The 23621-nt window shown below is 39.0% G+C and overlaps 2 protein-coding genes across 11 annotated transcripts in view; one reads left to right on the forward strand and one right to left on the reverse strand.

The window, feature by feature from the left end:
* RBMS3 (RNA binding motif single stranded interacting protein 3) overlaps positions 1 to 23621 on the forward strand; it is a 729877-nt gene that overhangs the window by 640109 nt on the left and 66147 nt on the right. For all 10 annotated transcript variants that reach the window (XM_062603533.1, XM_062603531.1, XM_062603532.1 and 7 more), the window contains 3 exons: positions 3674 to 3780; positions 15698 to 15744; positions 23098 to 23194. In XM_062603533.1, coding sequence (XP_062459517.1) covers positions 3674 to 3780; positions 15698 to 15744; positions 23098 to 23194 — 251 coding nt within the window. The remainder of the gene's footprint in view (positions 1 to 3673; positions 3781 to 15697; positions 15745 to 23097; positions 23195 to 23621) is intronic.
* The window catches only part of LOC134155902 (aggrecan core protein-like), a 667433-nt gene that overhangs the window by 388518 nt on the left and 255294 nt on the right, over positions 1 to 23621 (reverse strand). The gene's annotated exons all lie outside the window — the stretch shown is intronic.

Below are 23621 nucleotides of genomic sequence, written 5' to 3' on the forward strand. Positions count from 1 at the left end.
TGGCAAATACTGTTTAGAAGCACTATCAATTTGATCCCACTTCCTTCTCTGGACTGAAAGCCAAGTTCAGGGCTATTTATGTGTTATTAACTAGAGCAGGCTTTGGATGGGAACTACAGCAAGCATTTAAATCTTAAAAAAATGGGTAATGGCTTAATGAACCTTGTTTGGGTTAAAGCTGTTATTTATTCTTGATATTTGTATTTGTTACTGTCAGGTAGAAGTCAAAGAAAGAGCGGTGCCTTCTATCTTGAAGAGCTTATCAGGATGGAATAGCCTGAAATTTGTCTCAAGTGACTCAATTCTCTCTTTTCTGACAGGAAAACAGCAACAGGAGATTTTCCAGATAGGCTTCAAAATACCACACATGCTTAAAACTTTGAGGATGTCATGAAACATACAAAAAGATGTGCTTATCTCTTCAAATTATGAACATCTATGGGTATCTAAATTACATTTTCTATTAAGTCAGCAGTATAAAAGGTGAGGGAAGAGGCAGGGAACAGGCATTTATTTTCAGACAGTGTGTTTGTACAGAGGAAAAGGAGAAAAGTGAAAATTCAGTCCGTAAATTGAAGAGTTGTCTGTCTGAAATGGAAGACAGCAACAATGGAAAAATTTTAAAATATTCCCTTTTTCCTTCTTCCTCTTCTAAAGTATTTGGAAATAAAATATTCGACTTCTGTTGCAATTGTTTGATATTATAGTTGTAATGTTGATATTGCTTGAATAGTTTCTAGATATTTTACTTTTAAATTGATAACCATAGTACCTAATTGTGATAGGTTTTTTTCCTGTCTAAAGTAAATTAATTATTTTTAAAGCACTTCTGACATTTCATGAAACCATTAAGAAAGAATTCTACTTAGAAATAGCTGATGTAGTGGACTAGGATATGCTTTTTCCAGTGTCTTCTGTTGTTGCACATGTAATTAGTAAGACTGACGGTGTTAATATCAAATAGTCGTGTGAATCTCATGTTGCAAAGCCTAGAGAACCTTTCTTAGAGGGGATTTCAAGAGTGCTAAGTAAACAGGAGATTTGAGGGTTTTTTGTGTACTTAGAACAACATGCGTGAACTCATGAGACTCTGTTACACTCTACTGTACGTCCTGAAGGAACAGAGATTATTAATTTTGATTTCTTTGTATTTTGAGTTTGGTTACCATAGTTGTTTCCAGGTGTAAACCATTAAGACCTTACACCACTTCAGAGACATTAAGATAATTTTCTGTCTTGCCGGATGTAATATGTTAAATGGCTATGTTGGTTTTGGGAGGTTATTTGTTGGAAAAAATAAGTAACTAACTAAATAAATAAAAGATACCAAAGCCCAGAATCATCTAGACTCTTGTCTTCCTGTCAGAACATGCTCTTTTGATCTTTTGGCTTACGTCAGTGTTGATCGAGAGAGACTGACGTTTCCCCCAGGATTCCTCTCAGTTCGCTTTAAAGGAATATAGTCTCCTGTGTAGAAACTTATTTGTGAAGGGTATGGTACTCTTGTCCTTTTCTGTCTTCTTCCCTACCTGCTGAAAAGTCTGTACGATATTTTTTGCATTTTTTCTAGATGGGAGTGGTTAAGTTAACAAATAAGAGTGTCAGATGGTAATGCTGGGTACTGGGAATTTCAGAAATAGCAACAGCTTCCTATTTGTGGTCGGATACTATATAGACAGGATATGTAGTAAACTGATTTCCTAGCTTGTTCACACACATTATAGTACATGGGCTAATATCAACACGTGTACATTAGCAGATGACCATGGCATGTGTAAATATCCAATGTGCAGATTGTATTTACGTGCTTCTCCTGATGATATCGTATGTTGCTTGATAGTGGGTCAGTGCTTAAAAAAAAAGATTTTGAAGCTTCAGATGTGATGTTTAATAGGTCTTTCTCTAATGCTGGCTTAGCACCTGTGCCTCCTGTACAGTCACATCAAAGTGAGTTGTAAGTAACCACTCTGAAATCATGCAGCATCGCACTGTGGAGTAAAACTAGTGAAAGTGCAGGAAAGTCAGCCCTGTAAAATCTCTCCATCTGCAGGAAAGCTCTCCACAGCCACCTGGATGCTTTTAAACCTTCATTATTTTAAATTTAAGATGGTTAGCTGAGCATTCCTTCTACCAAAATATGATGCAATAATCGAACTCAGAGGTGGGGAAAGACCTCTGGGGTCACACAGTTGATCTTTCTGCCAATAGTGGATTGTTCCCTGCAGTTCTGTTTCTAGTGACCTTGGAAATTACTAGCCTGGTAAAATAGTAATGAAAAAAATAAAGCAGTTAAAGCTTCAGCCAAAGTGATGCTGTCCCAATGAGAAATTGTGATTTTGATGTGATATTCTCTATATGCATTGTTCCTCTGTGACGTTTTTCAAGTGATCACAATTTTAATTTACACATTCTGACCCATTTTGAACTTGCTGTAATGAAGAAGTTGGGGTGATGCGCTTGTTCTAATATTATATGAACTTCTCCTTTAACCAAATCACAGTTTTTATTTTAAATAAATAAGTCAGCAACGTGGCTAATCCCCCTACAGCAGCATTTTCCTTCACGTCCCTGCACTTTAATTCTTTCAGCATTTCTAGCCTCACAGACATAGGAAATGAGGAAGAAAAAACAGATTTCTTGCTTTTTTCTATCGAAACACCTGGTTAATTAATTAGAGCCTGTACTTGTTATGCCTGGGACCCAAAAATTCCTGAAAAGTTTCAGAAGCAGCACATCATTTTTAGGTGTCTTTCAACCAAGCCAATATTAGGTTTATTCTCTGTTGATGTAGGCAGTAAAGGACAATCTTGACATGCAACTAATGAAGTAGGTAGAATTTGGCCCCTCTTTTAGGAAGGAGACAGCAAAGGCAAGCTCCCACCAGCAAGCTAATTACAGTTTTGGCTGAAAAATATTTTAGGAGGCTGTTAAAAGCTGGGTAGATGGAAAAAGATCCCAAGACACAGAGTTCCCTTCCTGTTGTACCCATTTCATGTATGGCAATTTCTTCACCAGGGGGCCCTGTTGTTGGCTACCTTTTGGGGTGTGCATCTCTGTGAATATTCTTTCTTCCTGGAGCTTCCCTGACTATTGTGTTCAAACACCAGATCTCAGTTGGAGAAGAAGGGGGTTTTCTTAGCTGCCAACTTGCTTAAAAGAGGAGTTAAGAGGAAGAGAAAGCTAACGGGACTGTGCTTGGCAAATCTCTCTATTTTATTCTGTTTTATTAAAGGATTGGGTGTCGAGAACAGAAATAGTGAGAAGACTTATTCGTTAAACAGATTCTTGCAAAGTTTTTACAATAAAAGGAGAAAGCTGCTTTAGTAAAGCAGTGTGTATCCTTGCACTAATGCTGGTCATGAATACGTGTCCAACTTAGCTGGAACTAATGTCTGACTCTACTATTCCACTACAGCAACTTAACATTCTGTGTAGGCTGATTATTTTTTCAACAATATTTGCTAAATTCTTTTAAGGGCTGCCAGTATATATTTTTTGAAGCTTAGTTAATAAGAACAGCTGCCAGTGGAGTCAAGGCTAAAAGAGGAAGAAAATATCTGCAGAAGGGAAGACTTTACTTCAAAAGATCAGTATTACAAAGCACTACTGTTGCTGGTATAATCACTTTCTTTGGGGGGGATGCTAATACAGACTGGGTTTCTTGTCTTCACAGCCCCCACTGAGCCTTTGCTGTGCAAATTTGCTGATGGAGGGCAAAAGAAGCGCCAGAATCAAAGCAAATATACACAGAATGGAAGGCCTTGGCCCAGAGAAGGAGAGGTAAGTGCCACGCAGCAATTATTTTCCTGGGGTTTGGCAGAAGTCAGCCGCAGACCTGGAAATCTACCTTTCGGGGTTACGAAGAAATCAGATTGCACACAATATACAATAGTTTCACACAGAGAAAAGTATATGCGCAGAGGGGAGAGTGAAGCTTATAATAATGTACGGAGTGTAAAGTTACAGGAAAAGACAGTTTCGGAGCTTGGTGTGGATCTGTGTGCAGCCTTGTCCCACCCACCGCAAGCACTCTGTCTGCAGCCAGACCTGAGTCCAGTATTATCTTACTGGTGTGCCATCAGCACCTGTAGTGTAACTTTAATAAACCCCAAATCAATTTACACTTAAGCAACTCAATATTGTTATTTCCTCCATATACTCCCTGGTGATAGAGCATCATCAGGGAGTAGGTGAGTTGTTACGAGAGGGAGAGTTGCAGTCACACATCCAAATAAATAGTCCACATAAAAGTTTTCCAAAAGCTTATCTCAGCTGGACTCTTCATTCTGCCCAAGACAAAACAGTCTACAGTAGCCTCAGCTCCATCATGTGTACAAAGTTAAAAAAAGATATCTAATTGTTGCTTTCTGCTCTGCTGCAAACAGTTCTGTTACTGGAGTTTCCTTTCTGTGTACTTGTACATGAAATGACTCCAAATGTGGGTGAAATAAGAAAGGAATTTATTTGACTCTTCAAGAGGCTGTTTACTCTTCTTGAATGTTATTATAGGATAAAGACACTTGAATAAATGAGGTAGATCTGGCCATAGTACCTTTTTATGCATGATCGTAGCTATGTACACTGAAGGACTTACAAATATTTCTATCTTAAACACCTATTCTTTGGGTTTATGATATATTTTCCTTTCAAGGAAAATAAATGTTGCTCAGTTGTGATGCGTTAGAATACAAATTGGTAGTTTGTGTTTTGGTTTGGTTTTAACTCTTTTGGGGGTATTTTTTGTGGGTTTTGCTGCATTTACTTCAGTTTTACAAAGCAAGAAAACTATTTGGTATTTCTAAGTTATGTGTTTCTAGAGGGTTTCTGCTTTTTTGGAGCCAGGGTTGTTTATTATCTTCATTGATGATCTGGATGAGGGGATCAAGTGCACCCTGAGTAAGTTTGCAGATGACACCAAGCTGGGCAGGAGTGTTGATCTGCTGCAGGGTTGGAAGGCTCTGCGGAGGGATCTGGACAGGCTGGATCGATGGGCTGTGGCCAATGGTATGGGGTTCAACGAGGCAAAATGCTGGGTCATGCATTTGCGCCACAACATGGAATTCTGCATGCTTGGGGAAGAGTGGCTGGAAAGCTGCTCAGTAGAAAAGGACCTGAGGGTGCTGATTGACAGAGCTGAACATGAGCCAGCTTGTGCTCAGGCAGCCAAGAAGGCCAACAGCATCCTTGCCTGTATCAGCAATAGAGTGGCCAGCAGGGCCAGGGCAGTGATCATCTCCCTGTACTGGGTGCTGATGAGGCCACACCTGAAATCCTGTGTTCAGTTCTGAGCCGCTCACTACAAGAGAGACACTGAGGTGCTGGAGCAGGCCCAGAGAAGGGCAATGGAGCTGGTGAAGGGTCAAGAGCACAAGTGTGATGAGGAACAGCTGAGGGAACTAGGGGTGTTTAGTCTGGAGAAGGCTCGGGGGGACCTTATCACTTTCTACAACTACCTGAAAGGAGGATGGGGAGAGGAGGTGGCTGGTCTCTTCTCCCAGGTAACAAGTGATAGGGCAAGAGCTAATGGCCTAAAGCTGTACCAGGGGACGTTTAGACTGATATTAGGAAAGAATTCTTCACATAGAGGGTGATCAGGCATTGGAAAAGGCTGCTCAGGGAAGTGGTGGAGTCACCATCCTTGGAAGTGTTCAAAAATTGTGTAGATGCAGCCCTTAGTGACATGGTTTAGTGGTGGACTTGGCAGTCCTGGGGTAAAGGTTGGACTTGATAATCTTAAAGGTCTTTTCCAACCTAGTTAATTTTATGAATCTGTGATTTTTTGTAACTACTTGATTTCGCTAGCTGATACCTTTTGGACCATTCACTTATGACATACATACTCTGGCACGATTGGTGAGCTCCTTAAGCAAACAGAAAGGCATCTTGAAAGCATAGACATTTCTCCCTCCAGCAAGGTGGTTATTGTACACTGTTCCAACAGCAATGCTCCAAATTATTTTTAACTCTGTGGGCTGAAAGTGCCAGTGTGACAGCCACATTTGCCACAAGAGACGGCAGAAGACTCCAGAGGTTCATTGCAGGCTCTTATGTCGTATGTCTCAAAAAATAGAGATGTTTTCTTAGGAGTCATTATGGTTTGTCATGATATGGATCTACTGAGGAGTAAGTGCCCAGGAAGTACTTCAAGTAGTAGCTTCAAGTCATTCTATAGAGAGCTTGAAAATGAAAGGCTTATGTATAGGAGACAATAATAAACCCTCAATAAGGTCAATAATCCATATTTTAAAGACCTCTAAATCCCTGTTTAAAAACTAAACACCATCGTAGTTATTATCCGCTCTGTTCTGTACTTCCTTCAGTTCAAATCAATAAACAAGAGAATATAAAGTTAAAGCCAGCAAGCCACCATTATGCCGGTGGCCTCAGGCCACATCAGTTTATCACATCATATATAGTTCATTTGCTTCTAGTGTAGTGGCTCATATTAAGTGCAGTGATACCACTGTGATCTACAGGCAGGGTGTGGTTGATGTGCTTATAGTATCAACATTTAAAAAGTAGGTTTTAGTGGTGTTTGACCTCAACTACTAGAGCTGTTGTCATGGTATAATATACAAATGTGGAAAGATTGTAAAGGTACAAACTCAGAAATATTTCAGGCTGGGAATGATCTGTTTTCTTAGATTTTCTTAGATTTTTTTTGTATATTAACATCTGGTTAATACCTTGCTGCGCATTGGATATTTACTACTCAAAGCATCAAAGACAAGAATGCATGTTCTCTTTTAGGGTCACTCATTTGTTGAATTTCTTCCCCACCATTGTTGATTTTCTTATTTCCAGTGTAAAATCCTTCTATGTAATTACTTGTATATTTTATATGGAATAGTTTTTTTTCTAACTCTTTGTCATTTAATGATCTTACTCTAAGCACAATGTACCATTCAGTTGTTCTCTGCATAGCAGCACTTGGGTAACCTTCCTACAATTACTCCTGTCAAATTCAATCTCTTTAATAAAGAACAGGTAGTAAGTCGTGAGAAATAATTGATACCTGACAAGTGTCATAGTTCTGATTACAAATGGGACCTCGAAATATTCCATGCACCTCTTCTTTTTCTTGTTTTCTTACCCAAAGAAAAGCATTGAAATAGTGTCCAAGAGATTGCTCCTTCAGTATTTCCACCCTGGCCAAATTCTGTGGTATCTGGACCAAGATGTATTTTGGCTAGTGTTCAGATAAACCTTTGCATTCTTGCTTACATGAAGGGCACTTCTAAAACTTCTGAGGTTTAACAAGCATTAACACTGAGCATGCAAGAGGATTATTGCTCAGAAGGACAGATCCCAGAGAAATGCACGAGCAGTTCTGTCACTGGCTTCAAACTTGAAAATGCGATGTAGAGACAAGACAGTTGTGCTCAGTACTCTGCTGTAGGGGGGAAACAGGAGGAGATTTAGCAGGGAGGAGCAGATTTGCTTTGGTTTTACCTCTGTGGCCATGCTGATCTCAGAGGTTTTGCTCTTCTATGGGGAGCTTCTGGGGAATTTTATAAGAGAGAATTTCTTTTTTTTTTTTTTGGGGGGGGGGTAAAGTTTTCAGGCAATACTGTAGAATGTAATAGAAAATCTTATTCCGAGCATATATTTTTGTAGATTGCTTCTCATAACCACATAGAAATACTTTAGTTAGCTGCTAAATTGGCTTACCTTTTAAAGTCAAGTGTTTAGGAAAAATTTTTCTAGGGCTTTTGGGGTTTTTTTTTTGGTACTTGGTTACTTGGCCAGTTGTAACCAGGGAAGAATGCCTGACCTTGGATGGCACTTTCTAGTCTTTACCCTTCCACTCTTCTTTGAAGCCTCAGGAAATATTCAACAGATTTACTGAGGCATTTGACTGAGGATTTGTGATGGCTGACCAGTTCTGCACTAAGGAGCTGAGAGCTTAGATTATTGATGGCTTTGTAAAAGGCTGTCAAATAGGCATCTAACATATAGGTGCAAGAAATACACAGAGGAACCTGCAGATGTTGGAAATACTTGCAGTGAAATTCTGATCTAATAACGGACATAATTTCTGCACAAAAGTAAATTATTTTTTTTCAGGCTAGTTTTTCCTGAGTCACAGTGGTTTGATTCAGCAATCTGTACTGAAACTTTCTCTGACTAGATTATGTTGAGATGGTGATAGAGGGTAATCATATTCAAATTCTGTCGGTAAAATATTTGATTTAATTTACCTCTAAATTGCAGTTGACAGGTCTAGAGGAGGGTGACATATCTCAAAAAAAATATTCATTAGTTGAAAATGCACCTGGGGAATGAAGAGTAGTTAGAAATTGAGATCAGATTGGATTAAAACCTGCAACTTAAATAATCTTTTATTGCAGATTTACTGAAACTTTGGTTTGGTTATTCAGAAATAAAATCTTTTGATATGTGTATTTAAGATTTATGTGGTAGAAAGGGAGAAACCTTTGGCACTTCATTTGCAAGTTTCTATAAAATTTAGAGCATATAAGTATTTACATATTTTTTATCTCAAGGAAATACCACCATTTCAGTATTGGTTCATATATCACAACAGTGAATGCACCACCAAATGCGACCCCCTTGTCATTCAATTTGATCTGATATTTATAATCATATTTAATAATTGCCACCAATAATTCTTCTGTTGATTGCTTTTTTGCTTCTGTAATCTGGGTTAGACTTTTGTTTCTAAATAGCCAAGAGATTAACCTCTCTTCCTACTTTTCCCCTTCATCATTTATCATTGGTGAAATGTCTAAACCATTAAACATAGTTTTAATTCTTCTTTAAAAAATAAGATGACCTACTAGTTTGGGAATGTTGCTTTTGTTAACAGTTTCTCTTTTTATCTGCTATTACAATTTTGTCTAATGCAAACTAATATAGAAAGAAAAACATGCAGTAGGTAATTTGAGAGACTTCCTGATTTTTTTGTGAAGTCGGTACTAGTGAAGGGCTGAAACAGTTGATGCTGGTGCCAGTTGTCCCTTCTTTACCAGCAGCAAGCATATAGAAATGACTAGTAAGTCTGTGTCTGGCCCATTTATAACTTAGACATAGATTTCTATTTATACTTCCAAGGAGACAGGTACGACTTAGTTGTCTTCCATAACCCTCAGTGTTTAGGGCTGATGCATTTTACACATAGACAAATGTTTTTTTCTTTTCTGTAGGAGACAATTTCCAGGCCTATCCAGATACGCAATAATACCCAGATATTCAGTAGTAGCCTCACATGCAGACCATGCACATTTACTATACTAGTATGCAAGTTAGACGTTGGTCAGTATTTTGCATGCTCGTTTTCAGCCAACCTTAGTTTAGCAGAGAGGAGTTGAACCTGAAGAGAAGCTTACACAGTGGGAGAAAGTAGAAGGGCAAAAGGTAACTGACAAATAAATTGAAAAGATAACAGTGCGATGAGTTTAAAGCTTTGCGTTGTCACAAGATGCTCTCGTAAGCAATGCTTTGAAAATGTGCCTGAAAAGCACAAATACTAAAGACCAGTTTGAATTGTTAGATTTTGAGCTCATAAAGCACATAGAAATATGTTAAAACAATGGCCTATATGAAATCTCTGTCCCTGAAATTAGGATTCTAAAATGGACCATTTTTAGTACTACTAAGGGCTATGTTTTGGTTAAAGTAGAATGAAGACGGCACCTGCTCTCTGAGATTAGCTTTCTTAGTTTTCATTTTGGCTTTGGGTTTCATTCTGTGGTGAAAAATGTCATGCCATTTGCCCCAAAGATTTTCTTGCAGTAAGGTTTTCCTCAAAATTCTGCTGCCACTACAGTGTTTTCTTATTCAGAATAAACACATGCTGGAGACGGGGAAAATGGGAAAGACATACCTTTTTCTGCACTCTTCTGTATCCCTGACAAATACTTGATGGTCTGACACTTTCAGTAGTGCTACAAACCATTCTTGGAAGTCTTCAGCTCACTGTAGCACACACATCTAGTGTGCAGATGTGACTGTAATCCACAGCTGATTTAGCATTGGATCAGACTGATGGCAAAATGAGTGTGCCAGATCTCCAAAAACAGATGGTTCATAGACCTGAAGATGGCAAGGCTAAACAGATGAGTTGGCAGTGCAAACAGACTAATTATATTGTAGTACGTATGTCTCCTTGAGGAGAATATGATCCTCTTTGGAACAAAGTGACTCAACCCTCAAACCAGAAGCTAGTAGATCAGAATTCCAGTCCAGTTCTGTAGGACAAAAAGGGTTTCTTGCCATTCACTTTGGTATCGGAGCTTGTCATTGTGTTGTCAGCTCAACTTCTGACCTGAGGTTCATGAATCACTTCCCAAGTTCAACCTCAGTATTATGTATTTTTGTTTCCACAACCACTTTTTTTCTCAGAACGAGTTGCTTAAGGAGCACGTATCACTGGGAAATGCTCCATTTCTTTCATATGCATCTATATATTTAAGAGGTGTCACATTTGTATTCTCGATTTCTCTTCTAAAAAGGAAAGATTTTTTTTTCAGAATTAAATTCAGAAATATGTCTAATAATGTGGAATATTTCTGGCAAAACTGTTTAAATAATCAAAGGAAGGAACTCTGCCAAGGTAACTTTACTGGTGACTAAGCTTTTTCTATTAAACCAATATTTTAAATGAGTCTCATTTGGGTTGCTGGTTTCTTCTGCCATCTCTCTTTTCCTTCTTCAAAGCATTTCATTCAGAATATGTGCTTTCGGAGCAGAAGAGATCCTTGTGCTATGATGCCTGGCAGATATTAGCAGTGGTAACAAACAAGTCCAGGAATTTCATTGCTGAAATTTCAACTGATTCCACTGTAGTAGCCAAGAAAACAGCCATTCCCCTGAGATGGCAGCCCTCCAGTGTGAAAGGATGAGGGCATGAATCAGAGTGGATGGGGAAGAGGGACTTATCTTCTTGTATAACTCCCACATAATGATATGTTGGTGAAGTTGTTCGTGAAAGCCGCTTCCCAGCAACACAGAACCTAAAACGCAACCTAAAATTTGATCATTTATAAGCTGTGTGTTTGCTGGAAGCCAGATACTGGGTTCTTGTGAGAGTTTACCGAGGTTCAGAAGAGAAATAATAAACCCACCTTATTTTTTCAATAATCATTCCACAACTTAATCATTTCTTTGAGAGATTTACAAATCTAGTTTACATAAGCAATGCAAATGCAATTGTCTAAGAGTCTTTTTAATGAGGCAAATGTGCTCATTTATGTTCAACTCATAACAAAGAGATGGGGGAAAAACCCAGAAGCAGAACACCTTATTTTTGCCTATGGAAAATTTTTCACACTGAAGTGTTAAGTACAGGACTTCAGACTTCCTGGGTGAGCCCTTGCCTTACAGAAGCTTTTTGTTATTTGCTACATTTTATTGAAGGAAACAGCTTAAATTTAAAGAAAGATTCAGACTGGGTCTCTTGTTTTTAGAATTTTTGTTTATTGATGTCATTAATTAGAAAACTGCAGCAACAAAATAGTAAAAATCTTAATTCCTTTGTCTTGAGGTCAGACACTTCGATAAAAATCAGTGATAAGTAGACATATGGTTTAAATAGTCTTTTTAAAAAATCAGTATTTTAAAAGAGCTGGTTTTATTTCTGTGTCAAGTGACTCTCTGAACAGACTGGTCAAGTAACCATTGAGAATGGTCTTTATTATTATGTGTGGGACTGATAGCAGATATTCATTATTTTATTATTACTTTAAGAGATTGCATGTTGAAATGCTGAGGTGCAGGAGCTCATTCAGTAGCTGAGCATATGCCCATTATCTGGCTGAGTGGCATAAAAATTCTGTGGTTCAGCTGTCCCTTCATAGAAGATTTATCTGACAAATATTTTCCTAAAACAGCATTCCATCATCAGTGCCACTCTCTGAGGTAGCTTTTTATCAGGAAATGTCACTATTAGAAGAAGGAGTAAGACCCTGTCCTAGTACTGAAACATGTGCATAACAATAGATGAAAAGACCTGGAAGAAAATACTCTTCAGCACAGCTGCTGTAGAGGCACCACCCAGTGCCTCAGTGTAGTTAATACTGCATTAAGCAGAGTGACAGCTATATTCAGTTCTGGTTTTGACAGAATAAGCTGTACCTCTATCATGTGGAAGTCTGAGGCCAATCAATATTTTTTATTTGGCATTTTGGAATTCCTGTTTGTGTGATACGGAGGAAAGTGCAGATAATTTTCCAGTAAGTTGTTATTGCGCATCAGTTTTTATTCCTGATGAATAAGGATGCTTCAGACCATAAATCTTTCACTGGTCCAGGCTAACTGTTGCCTCTCCTGGGCTTCCAGCCAGCTTAATTTTGTAGAGAGGAATTTCACAACTTGATGAGAAAGAAGTAAATAGTCCTCTGTTAGCAACTATTTGAAATAGCAGCTGTTTAAGGCTATTCAACAGTGGGAGGATATTAGCAATATTACTGGGCAAACTGTAGGTGGTGTGCCATATGCACACATTGCCACACACTGTTCATATTTGTCTGATGTGAAACTTTCATTTACAGGCAAATGTGGTAGCGATATTTATAGTTGTCACTGCTGAAGTTCTTGAACAGATTCTGGTAATCTGTCATCTTGCAGTATGGATATGGAGCATGGATAAAATTATGAATGCCTAGACTTTCATATTTTGTACTTGCCAAACCCACAGTGGTGTCCCTTATTCCTAGTACCAATACTATGTAATGGACATGATGCTAATATATGTGTCCCTGCCCATGGCATGGGGGTTCAAACTAGATGATCTTAAGGTGCTTTCCAACACTAACCATTCTATTCTATATATATCATGGAGTATATGCAGGTTGTCTGCAGGAACCCACATGCAGGTCTGGGGCATAAGGGCACGGTGAAGGTCTGTGTACGACCATGTGCTCAAATATCCATGAGACATGTAACTGAAAGTGGCATAAACATGTGTTTGCACATCTCAGGTGCACACTGAGCATTATTAGAGCTCCACTAAAGAGCTGCTGCAATTTATCATTTCTGCACCCTCATTAGGATTTTTTTTATCTAAAATATATTGCAGACAAAATTTTTTTATGATATTGAAGTTTTATTGGCTCTTGTGCTGATTTTGGCTGTGATAGAGTTAATTTTCTTCCCAGTAGCTGGTGCTGTGCTTTTTTGGCTTTAGTCTGAGAACAGTGCTGATAACACACTGGTGCTTTGGTTGTCGCTCAGTAGCACTTACCCTGATCAAGGACTTTTCAGTCTCTCATGTTCTGCCAGTGAGGAGGGACACAAAAAGCCAGGAGAGAGCAGAGACAGGACACCTGACCCAAACTAGCCAAAAGGGTATTCCATACCACAGCATGTCATGCCCCGTATATAAACTGGGGGAGTTACCCAGAAGGGACCAATCACTGCTTGAGTCCAGCTGGGTATCAGTTGGTGGGTGGTGAGCAATTGCATTGTACATCACTTGCATTTATTGTTTTTTCTTCTCCCTCCCCTTTTAGTTTTTTATTCTCTCCCCTTGTTATTTTCCTTACCATTATGTTTAGCAGTAGTAGTATTATACTGTACTTTAGTTATTATACTCTTATCTCAACTCGTACGGTTTTCATTCTTTCAATTCTGCTCCCAATCCCACCTTGGGGGAAAGTGGTGGGGAGTGAGCGAGTGGCTGTGTGGTACTGAATTACCGTCTGGGTTTAAACCATGACAGCTCTCTTTTCGGATGAATTGTATACATTTCCTTTAGTAATTAATGCAACCTTACCAAAAAATATAATACACTGGGAATATATAAGACATAAAAATTATAAAAACAAGTTGATCATCCCTTATAATTTTCTAAGCTACTTTATGTTTACATCAACAAGTGGTTGGAGTCACCCTAAATTTGACTCTTTGACATTTTAAACTTCCAGAAATAGTAATTTTTATTTTTCTTTGTATGAAATCAGTGCACTTTAAAAAAATAGCCGTGTGTCCATGGCCTTATTCTCATGAATTATCCTTTGCTTGGGAGATAGTATGTATTTTATTAAAACAATGGCATTTTCAATAAGCAAAGTGTTTGCCCTAGCATCTGCTTAAAAGAATGAGAAAAATATACAAATATAACAGTGACATGAACATTTTTTTTCTTGGCTACATAAGGTAGTCTGAAGCCTACCACCTTCAGATCAGAAGTTACTTTTGGCCTCTGGAATCTTGGACAATCTCCTCTTAGACCAGTGTGCAGCTGCCGGGCTAACCTGGCTCTTCTAGGAGTGCTGCCCATTCTCTGCCTGCTCATCACCAGAGTACTTACCCTGGCTGTTCACCTGCCTGCATGGGAGCTGGCCAAGCCCAAATGCTTGCTGACCTGTCTGAGTAGCCATCTGGAGGGGGGCAGATGCTGTTATTCAGAAGCACTTTGGTAGATGGGTCCAGGGGCATTAAGACCTCCCACCAGGAGCACAGGCTCTGCTGTGTGGTTGGTAAAGCACCTGTTCTTGTAGCAAATGCTTCTGGCTTCTGTCTCAGGCAATGAGCATATGGTCTGTATGTCAAGTGGAGAGAAATACAGTGCTTTGGGGTGGGATGGTGCTGTGGCCATTTTTCAACTGCTCCCAAAGGGAGAGCAGCATCTTGAATAATAGTGTCCTCTCCTCTCTGCTTCTAGCCCTACACAGAAAGAGATGTCTTCCCATCTCCTGGTAGTGTAACATTGGCAAGTATTTTACAAAGGGAGGGGGTGGTGGAAGGAAGACAAAAAATCAAAGCAAATGCAGTGTGTGGGAGAGAGATTGTTACTTCCATGTCTTTAAGTCCTGGGGAAGAAACTGGGCCTTCCTGCATGACCTGACTGCTGTCTTAGAGCGCAAGGTAAAGTGGGAAATTCAGTCCCCAGCCCTGCTCTCTCCCTGCCTTTCCTGCAGTACCTGCGGATGTCTGCTAACGGTGGTGGTGTTGACGGTTGTTAACTGGATGCTGCCAAATCCTTTCGCACAGGTCACCATCTGCTTGGTGATGAATGGCAGTTGAAAGGCTCTGTGTAGCCAATTAACAAATTCTTTCTCTGTCCAGACATCTGAAGTATTTTAAAAGCCTTGCTTAAAATCTCAAGAACTTTTTCTTTTTTTTTTTTCTTTTTTTTTCTTTTTTTTTCTGGTTTTGGTTGGTGTTTTCTGCTTCACAGCCCACATTTTGTTTCTTGACATGTGGTATTGAATTAACTGTAAGTGCAAGCAACAGCCTAGGGAAATGGTAGACTGGGGTCATGCAGGGCTTTACTTTTGTAAGAAAGATGAGACTCCTTCCCTGAGAAGCTTTTGTGAAGTTGGCTTTAGAGTATTTACTAACTACCTGTCTCACAGGCAACAGCAGGATTTGGCCCTGTCTTGTTACAGTGGGCAATTAGATGTAAATGCCTTGATCTCAGTGGAGTTATTAACTGATACTGGTGCCACAAAACCACCAGTTGCCCTAAACGTTATGGAGAGATGACAATCAACATACTGAACAGATCTGTTTCTTGGGGATCTCACAGGCAGGGGACATAGCCAATCTGTCTGTGCTACTTTGGGCCATCTGAGCTTCCCTGGAGAATTTAGATTTCCATCTAAGCTCCAGTCAGCTTTTATTCATATTGGCTTAGAATATGTTTAATGGGTTTTTTCTTGTTTTGGGTTGTTTTTTTCTTTTTCCCCTGCGGTAATAGTAAAAATCTGTTTTCTTCCCTAACTATGTGCAGGCTGGCATGGCTTTGACTTATGATCCAACAGCTGCTATACAGAATGGGTAAGGAATGCATGTTTTCTTACGCCTTTATAAAAATGATTTTGAATGCCATCTTCTGTTTTCTCTTTCTCTGGTGAAACTTATTCAGAAGTTAATTCACTCAGTCTTATTTTGTCTGAAGCATGTGATGCTATATTGTCAAGTTCTTCTTTTAGTTTCCCTTTTGTTTTTACGTCCTCTTGTTTGTAATAGCCATTTGAATTGGAAGTTGGTTTTGCTAATAGTTTCCATCTCCGTTTGGCAAATGCTAGTGGATGTTTTAATCTGTCTCTGTCATGAAGTGGAAACCAGTAAAGTTTCCCTTTACTGACTTTGCTTTTGTTAAAATAATCATTGAAGGTTCCAGCATATTTCAGATAATAGATCTGTTACTTCATCTAGGGTTCTCTCTACAGGCTGGCTGGCTTCCATGGCATTGTCTGAATAGAAATGCCAAATAGGAAGAAAGCCTATGTGTAAGCAGATGGGATTTAGGGGTAAAATTCTCAGCAACACTCTTCATTTCTCAGCTACTGTTTGCTGACACGAAGAATTGTGCATCTTTTCAAATTTAGCAGAGATGTTACATTGTCGTGTCATTTACCTGAATGATTATATTTCCAGTTATTTCATGAGCTAAAAAACTGAACCTTGAAATCTAGCTAGCCTTTAGGTTAACAATTGGTAGAAAATCAGGAGGTTCGGCCCTTAACTCTTAGACAGTCAGTCTTGGATCAGAGAGGTGTTTGATATGATTATCAAATTCCATTCATACTTCCGTCTGTGTTCTCCAGCTGAAGGGAGGAATATATTGATACAGACGAGAATGGGTTTATTTATTAAATATTTATTAGGGCACTGCTAGTCAAGGCATTTATGAAAAGAATAACATTCCCAGTAGTTAAAAAAAAAATGTATCAATGGTAATAGTTAGTGTATTTTGCTTAAGTGCCCTTTACAAGCAGTAGCTTTGTAGGACTTACGATAATCCCATGCTTTGGGGGAAGTGGCTAAATCAGAGAAGCTCAGAGAAAGAGGGTTTTTTCAGAGTTGTGATTTCAGGATCCTCTGGTTCCGTTTCCCTGTTCTGACCTTCCAAACACTTTCAAAGTCTTTCTTCTCTATCATCATATTTTTCAGCTGGTAACACATTATAGGCTATAAATAAAACCCTCACTAGTACATAGTCCACCAGTGTTTCATTTGGACAACTGGCTTTTATTTCTGATGAAGTCCAGCATGTCAGTTGCAGGAATGTTTTGGAAACTGTAATTTGTATGATGCTTTGATATGAATACCATCTTACTTCAAGAATCATGTTTCTGGAAATTTTGAAAGTTATCTCAGGATCAGACATTATTTATATCACAGAGTACCCAAGGTGCTCAGGTATTCAGGGTGTGCAGGTGGTTTGGTCACCCAGTTGTTTGAACACACTGTCACTGATCATTGGGAAAAGAAGTAGTACTCAATGGAGTATTTCAGCTTTGCAGTTTTTTAAATAACTCTTTTATTTGTAAAGCATGAAATAAACTACAGCACTGGATATCTCTGTAAGAGTGACAATTAATTACCATTTTGACATATCTCTTCTTTTAGAATGTCAAAATATTTTCAGTTTCATCGGGACAAAACCATCTCAGAAACATCTCCCACTAGAAGAAGCTCTTACTATTCAGAAAAATTGATTTTTTTTTTTTTCCGCCAAAAGTTACACAACAGTCGTTCCACTCTTTGGTTGCATCTTTAAAATGCTGTCACCCGAGGATCACAAGAACCCTTTGGTTACCCAGTTTCTTTTTAGCTTCCCAGGCATTCACTTCATAGTCTCTACATATCCCATAGTCATAAATTTTTAGTGGTTTTCATAAGCCTCTTTAATTGCAAGTACAATAAAAATCTAGCTCATGGGTTTTATTTTATCTAAGTCCAGGAACATCTCAGTGCTTTGCTTGTAAAATGTGCAAATGCAATTTGTTGTTTACTGACATAAGACACAGGTATCATAGCAGGTGTGTGGCCATGCCGAAAGAGAGTTAAGGGCTCTTAAAAACTAAGAAGTAAACCAGGCTAACTTAATCGTCAGTGAAGGGGTTTTAGGCAAACCTGCTGGCCTTCCTCACAGCTAGTGAGCAATCTAGAAGTGAGCACAAAACTGCTGCTTGTGCCCTCTTCTTTTGATGTTGTACCCACACCCACCCTGTAGTTAAAATGCCGCATAATACTTTGGTAGTAAGGTAGACCAAGCCATTCAGGTTTGCATGGAGCAATGTTACCCAAAGATCTGTAAAACAAAGATCACTTCCTTGTAGCAAGCTTGTTCAGTGCAGTGGTCAGGTTAAGCAGGTGTTGACCTTACATGCAGCTCGGGACATGCTGTGGTAAGCATGAGTCACACAGTCCAGTCCTTTGGGTGCCCATCAGGGTGGAGCTTAGTGACTTGAGACTGGAGATGGGAAATGTGAAGATACCCAAGCCAAGGTGAAGATTCAGGTGAGGTATGAACTACCAATAAAACTTAAAAAGAAAGACTGATCACGCATGCTGATGTTTAGTAGAGTCCTTTGTGGCATTGACAGAAGCATTTTGATGCATGTAAATTGCTAATTCCACACACGATTATATGGAGGATGAGAGCCTACTAGGGAGAGACATGTCTCTGCAGGTGTCACGATTCCTTAAGACACATGGATTATATTGGGTTTTGGGTTGGGGCATAACCAAGCTGCAGGGAAGGGTCTGGAATCTTGTATGTTGTCCACATGAAAAGGTGGGTTCTCATTGCTTGTGGTGTAGTACTGTTCACTTTTATTACTGTATAACTGCATGTTTGCCTTGAAAATCTATAGCAGGAATAAAACGAAAGAGTGAGAGGCTAAGATTTTTTTCCTCACAAAGGAATAGATAATTTTCCTCTGAGTCTATTACACTGTAAAGCTTGATTCTCCATTTCATTATATTGGTTTTATGCACATGTAACTCTGTTTAAGCATCCACTGGAGTTACACTGGTGTAAAACTGATATAATGGAGTGGAGAATCCAGCTCGTGTACCGTAGCATAGCAGTATGAGATACTGAAGGCGTAGTAACCACACACTTCAATAGATAAGCCCTCTTCATCTGTCAGTCTCTGTGCCTTTTTTGTTTTACAGTCAGCCTTTTCTGAATTGCATTTACAAAGGTTTGCGGGTTTTATTTGGGGAGTAGTGTGCCTGTTGTAATATGCTATTGATTTTTCAATTTGTGGTATTAATATTGTTTTGTTGATTTAATGCACTCATACAAAAAATGAAATAGAACTGTAGTATTTGCACTGTAAGGATGCTCATTTAAAACGTTCCTGAGGCTTGAATCCTCTTGGCCATTTGACTAAGATTGCAGTGTACTGCAACAGTTTAATATCTGATGTCTAGGGGACTATACTGTGCATTTGCTGACCAGTGGGCTCAATATTCAGATAGGTCTTTTCCATCTCAAACATCTGACTATAATGTAGCTTACTGCAACAGAAAATTGCTGCCTTGATAACGCTTGGTAATACTCTTACATTATATGAGCCCCAGGATACTATTTACGAATCTAACTTTTTCAGTACTGCCCCCAGGCACAAGGCATGAGCAAATGGTGTTTATTGCAGTGCAAATAGGATCTTGCTCTCGTGCAGATTCTGTGTGGAAGTTTGCACATTCCCCCGTAGGATGAGAACCATATGGACTTTTTTTCTTTTCTTTTTCTTTTTTTTTTTTTTTTGCCTTTTTGTCAGGGAAATAGTGACCAAACCAGACTACACGTAATGCACTCCCCAAATGTGGACAGAGGGCTGATGCAGGAGGGGGAGTATGTGCTTTGTCTGTTAAGCAACATCTTAACACATTGCCTTTATGTTCCTGATGATGTACAGAGAATATGGCTCTTTTTAACTTCTCTTAAAAACATTTCCTTTTGAGCCCTTTTGTGGACCGCTCTTCGGGAGCATCTAGGAACAGCTTTTTGCGTCCTAGGGATGATTTTCCCTGTGCTTATGGAATCTGGGCATGCTGATTAAGGTCTGTTTTTAATACAAGGATGATGTCAATTTTGCCTCACCCCTGCCACCTGCCTTTCTGTACTTTTGCTTCTAGCACTGCAATTGCACATGAGCAGCAGGTATACTGGATTGCACGTGCAAAAAACTGCATGGATGAAACTACATTTGTGGAAAATGCAGCTGAGATTTTGGAGAGCTCTCCCTAGAGCCCATGGGTCAACTACCACAAAGCCTACAGCTCTTAAAGTGCTATAATAGTTACTGTATATTTTAATGCCAGGGAACCTGGGGGTGTAGTTGAACATATCTAAGATGAGTCAAAGCCAGTATAACATATATCTCTTTCTACTCCTTTTTCTGGTGTACGTATTCTGATGACTGAGAATCTTGTATTCCCTTGGACTTACTTGTAACATGCATCTTCCACTTCATTTCATCCCTCCCTAAGCCCAAAGAAAAAAAAACAACAGGGAAAGCTCTAAGATCAAATACATCAAGGTCAGCAGGAGCAGATCTTGTTGGGATGCTCTAGGGTTTGCACCAGAACAGGCTACTCGTACATTTTTGGTCCTCCTCTCTCTCATTAGGTCCCCAGCATGTCATTTATGCCAATTACATATTAGGATCTTAACCTGTTTTTATGTAAAGGGAGTTTGGAGAGATACCTCTGTGTCCCATGGGTGACAGCATGTTGAGCCCTCCTTGTGAGTAGGTGTGTGAGCAGAGCGGTGCATGGCTCCGACAGGTTGAGTATTCCACATCTGCCTCAGACTGTCACTGTTGACAATCTTATTCTCACCATACCACTGTACTTCAGGTGTGGCAGAGATATCTACCCCCTTTTTTTAGATCCCTTTGGTCACAAGTGATGCTGTGGCAGGAAGACAAGCCTTTGTCACTGGATATAAGGGATTCCTGGTTGCAAAATGTTCAACGTACAGGCTGCCACAGTGACTCAGGTTGTTAAACTTAATTTGTTAATTTTGGAATATATTAACTAGATTTTCTCACATAGTCATTTACTGCGTCAGATTTCCTGCCTTTCTCTTCTTTGATGCTTTGGTGCGTGAATTTTCACACTCTAGCTGAGTGTCCTGATACTGCATTTTATTTGATGCTTATTTGAGAGCATTCCAAGCTGCGACAGATAAATGGTATTGGCAGGGGTGTTGGAAGGGTTGTATTTTTCACATCACCAGAGTGTATATTCTACAAGCTTATGTACTATTCAGATAACTGCATCTCTAAGCTGAAACTGAAATGTTTAGCTGTCTGTCAAGTTCTTGGCTTAGAACACGTTTTCTGTAAATTTCGTAGTATTTGCTGGGACATGCTGGAGAGTTTATTCCAAAGAGTCAGCGCTACTTCCAAATGGAAGGTTATTTCTTCCCTGTACTCATCTTTGTCCGAGCAGTTCATACATGGTCTGAGCACAGTATTAGTGCCAGGCTGGTGGACAGAATGAGAACAGAATGAACAAAAATGGGGCTTTTTTTTCTCAAAATATTTTTGGTTTTACACTGTCCTTCAGTTTAAGAGGTTTATATGTATTTCTACACATTAGAAATTTTACTCATAGAGTAAATTCTCTCAGTCTGCCATTGACTGTTCTCATTTGCTGCACACAGCATTTTTTAGTCCATCTGCTTAGCAGCAGCATAGCCAAAAAGATTTCTGGTTAACCTCATCTGGGAAAAGACCCCTATAACAGGATGTAGATAACATATGCATCATGCTAATGCGATAGATGAACATGGCTAATGGTTTAAAAATCCTTCCCCCCACCCAGTGTTGGATGAACTTAATGTTTGATACAAGCAGTGGGATACAAATGCCTCTGAGTTGTCATAATAGAATATATATAAAATTGGGCAAAGGTACAGTTTTAAAATAGTCTCTGTGCAAGCATTGTAAGGGCAGATAAATGTTCCTAAAATAGCAATATATTTCTATTAAACAATCACTCAGATGCCACCTGCTGCTTTTGGCATTTTAAAATCTTATTGGAACAGAGAGAACAAATGATTGCTTCTCTGTCTCCCTCTCCCCTCCTAACTTTGAAGGTTTCTGCCCAAGCTACAGAGACAGCAGCCTGTTTTTTGGAGGCTATTGGTTGGATGAAGTCAGTGGTTCTTTGAGCCTGCATCCAGAATGAATGCATCCAGTCTGAACTAGACTGATTAGTACTAAATCCAGGATGCCAGGGTGATCAGGAAATAGAGCACTTGTTTAAACACCAGTAATGATATTTGTGTTGCATGGCTCTCGTGGAAAGCCACTGTTGATTGCCTCAGTGTGAGGAGAAAAAAAAACCACAACATCAAAAAAAACCTATAAAAAGGCAGGAAGTGTAATCCACTGTTACAGAGAAAGCATATGTGCAAAATCTGTTACATGTAAGATGGGTGAACACTATATGAGAACGATCTGCATAGGATTTAAATCTTACAAGCAAACACTGCACAAGAGTGTTTCTTGGAGTCCAAAATAGCAACATTTTGACAGCTGTAAGACCACAAACATTGTTTTTCTAAGCAATTTTATTTTTCTGGCTTAGAGTTAAAACTGGAAAAAGGGCAAATGCAAAAATCTTTACAAACACATACATATTAAGTACTTACAGAATCCATCAGTAGCGATATTTTCCAAGTGATTATTTTATCAATAATCATTAACCCACAGGGGACGAGAAGAAATAGAACATTTATTGCCATCAAACAACGGATAATGCAACTTCAGTTCATAACATGCAACAGTGGAAATAAAAACAACTAAATCTGAGATTTTCAATGCTGCCTGGGGCATTTAGTCTCATAATTCCTGATACATTTCACTAGAAGGTGGATTTTTTTCTGTCTACCTAGATGAATATGAAAATTTTAGCCAGAGCTTTTGTAGCCATCCCTTAATGAAATAAGTCAGGCATGTGTATGGAATGTGTTATTCTCAGCACTGAAGCATTAAGATCTGAAAAGAAAACAGTACCGCATGTAGAATTGAAATCAGTAATATTGTCTTCAATGTCACATAAGAAATTTCTTTCACTATCTAGCACTCTGGAAAATCAGCTGTCTTTGCATTTCAGATAATTACTTCTTGTATCATGAAGTTCTATATTTGTGCTAGTTGAAGTGAAAAAATATGCTTAGTGTAAATATTCCTCCTCCTTTCCATTTTCAAGATCTGTTCAGTGGAGCCATCACATCTTCTTTATTGTACTTTTGGAAATAGATGGACATAATTACTTGTGTAGATTCTGATTGTCTTTGCCTCGGAGGCAGTGAATTAGTTAGTCAAAGCCTACCAGTCAAAAGGTTCAAAAAATTCTCGCTTTTGTTCTTTGCAGATTTTATTCCTCACCGTACAGTATTCCAACAAACCGCATGATTCCACAGACATCAATCACGCCATTCATTGCTGCTTCCCCTGTCTCTACATATCAGGTACGTCAGATTTGCACTTGTCTGCTGTGTTTCCCAGTTAATTATGTTTTGGATGTGGATGAAGACAGAGCTTATACCACAGAAAATTCTTTGAGTGCTAGAGCTCTTGAGTCACACTTTAAGCAAAAGGCTTTCTAGTAGTATTCAGGTATCATCTGGTGTAGGGTTTTAAGTGTTTTCTGAATTCTTTACACTAGCAATGAAAACCAGAGTATTTTTTTTTATTTCAAGCAGCTTCTCTAGTAAAGAGAATTTTGCTTCATTTCTATTTGACAGCAGCAGAAGCTTATCATTCTTACTGAAATGTCTTGTCATTTTGGCTGCCCTTCATTAGCTGACAGTTTTAAATGTGGGGGTTTTTGCTCCAGTAACAGCATCATTTAAAAGTGCTCATTTTTATACAATAGTCCTTGACAAGGCAAGTTAC

This window comes from Pezoporus occidentalis, unplaced genomic scaffold (assembly GCF_034315485.1).
Source record: "Pezoporus occidentalis ecotype Australia unplaced genomic scaffold, CSIRO_AGI_Poc_V1 ctg80, whole genome shotgun sequence".
Classification (NCBI taxonomy): Eukaryota; Metazoa; Chordata; class Aves; order Psittaciformes; family Psittacidae; genus Pezoporus; species Pezoporus occidentalis.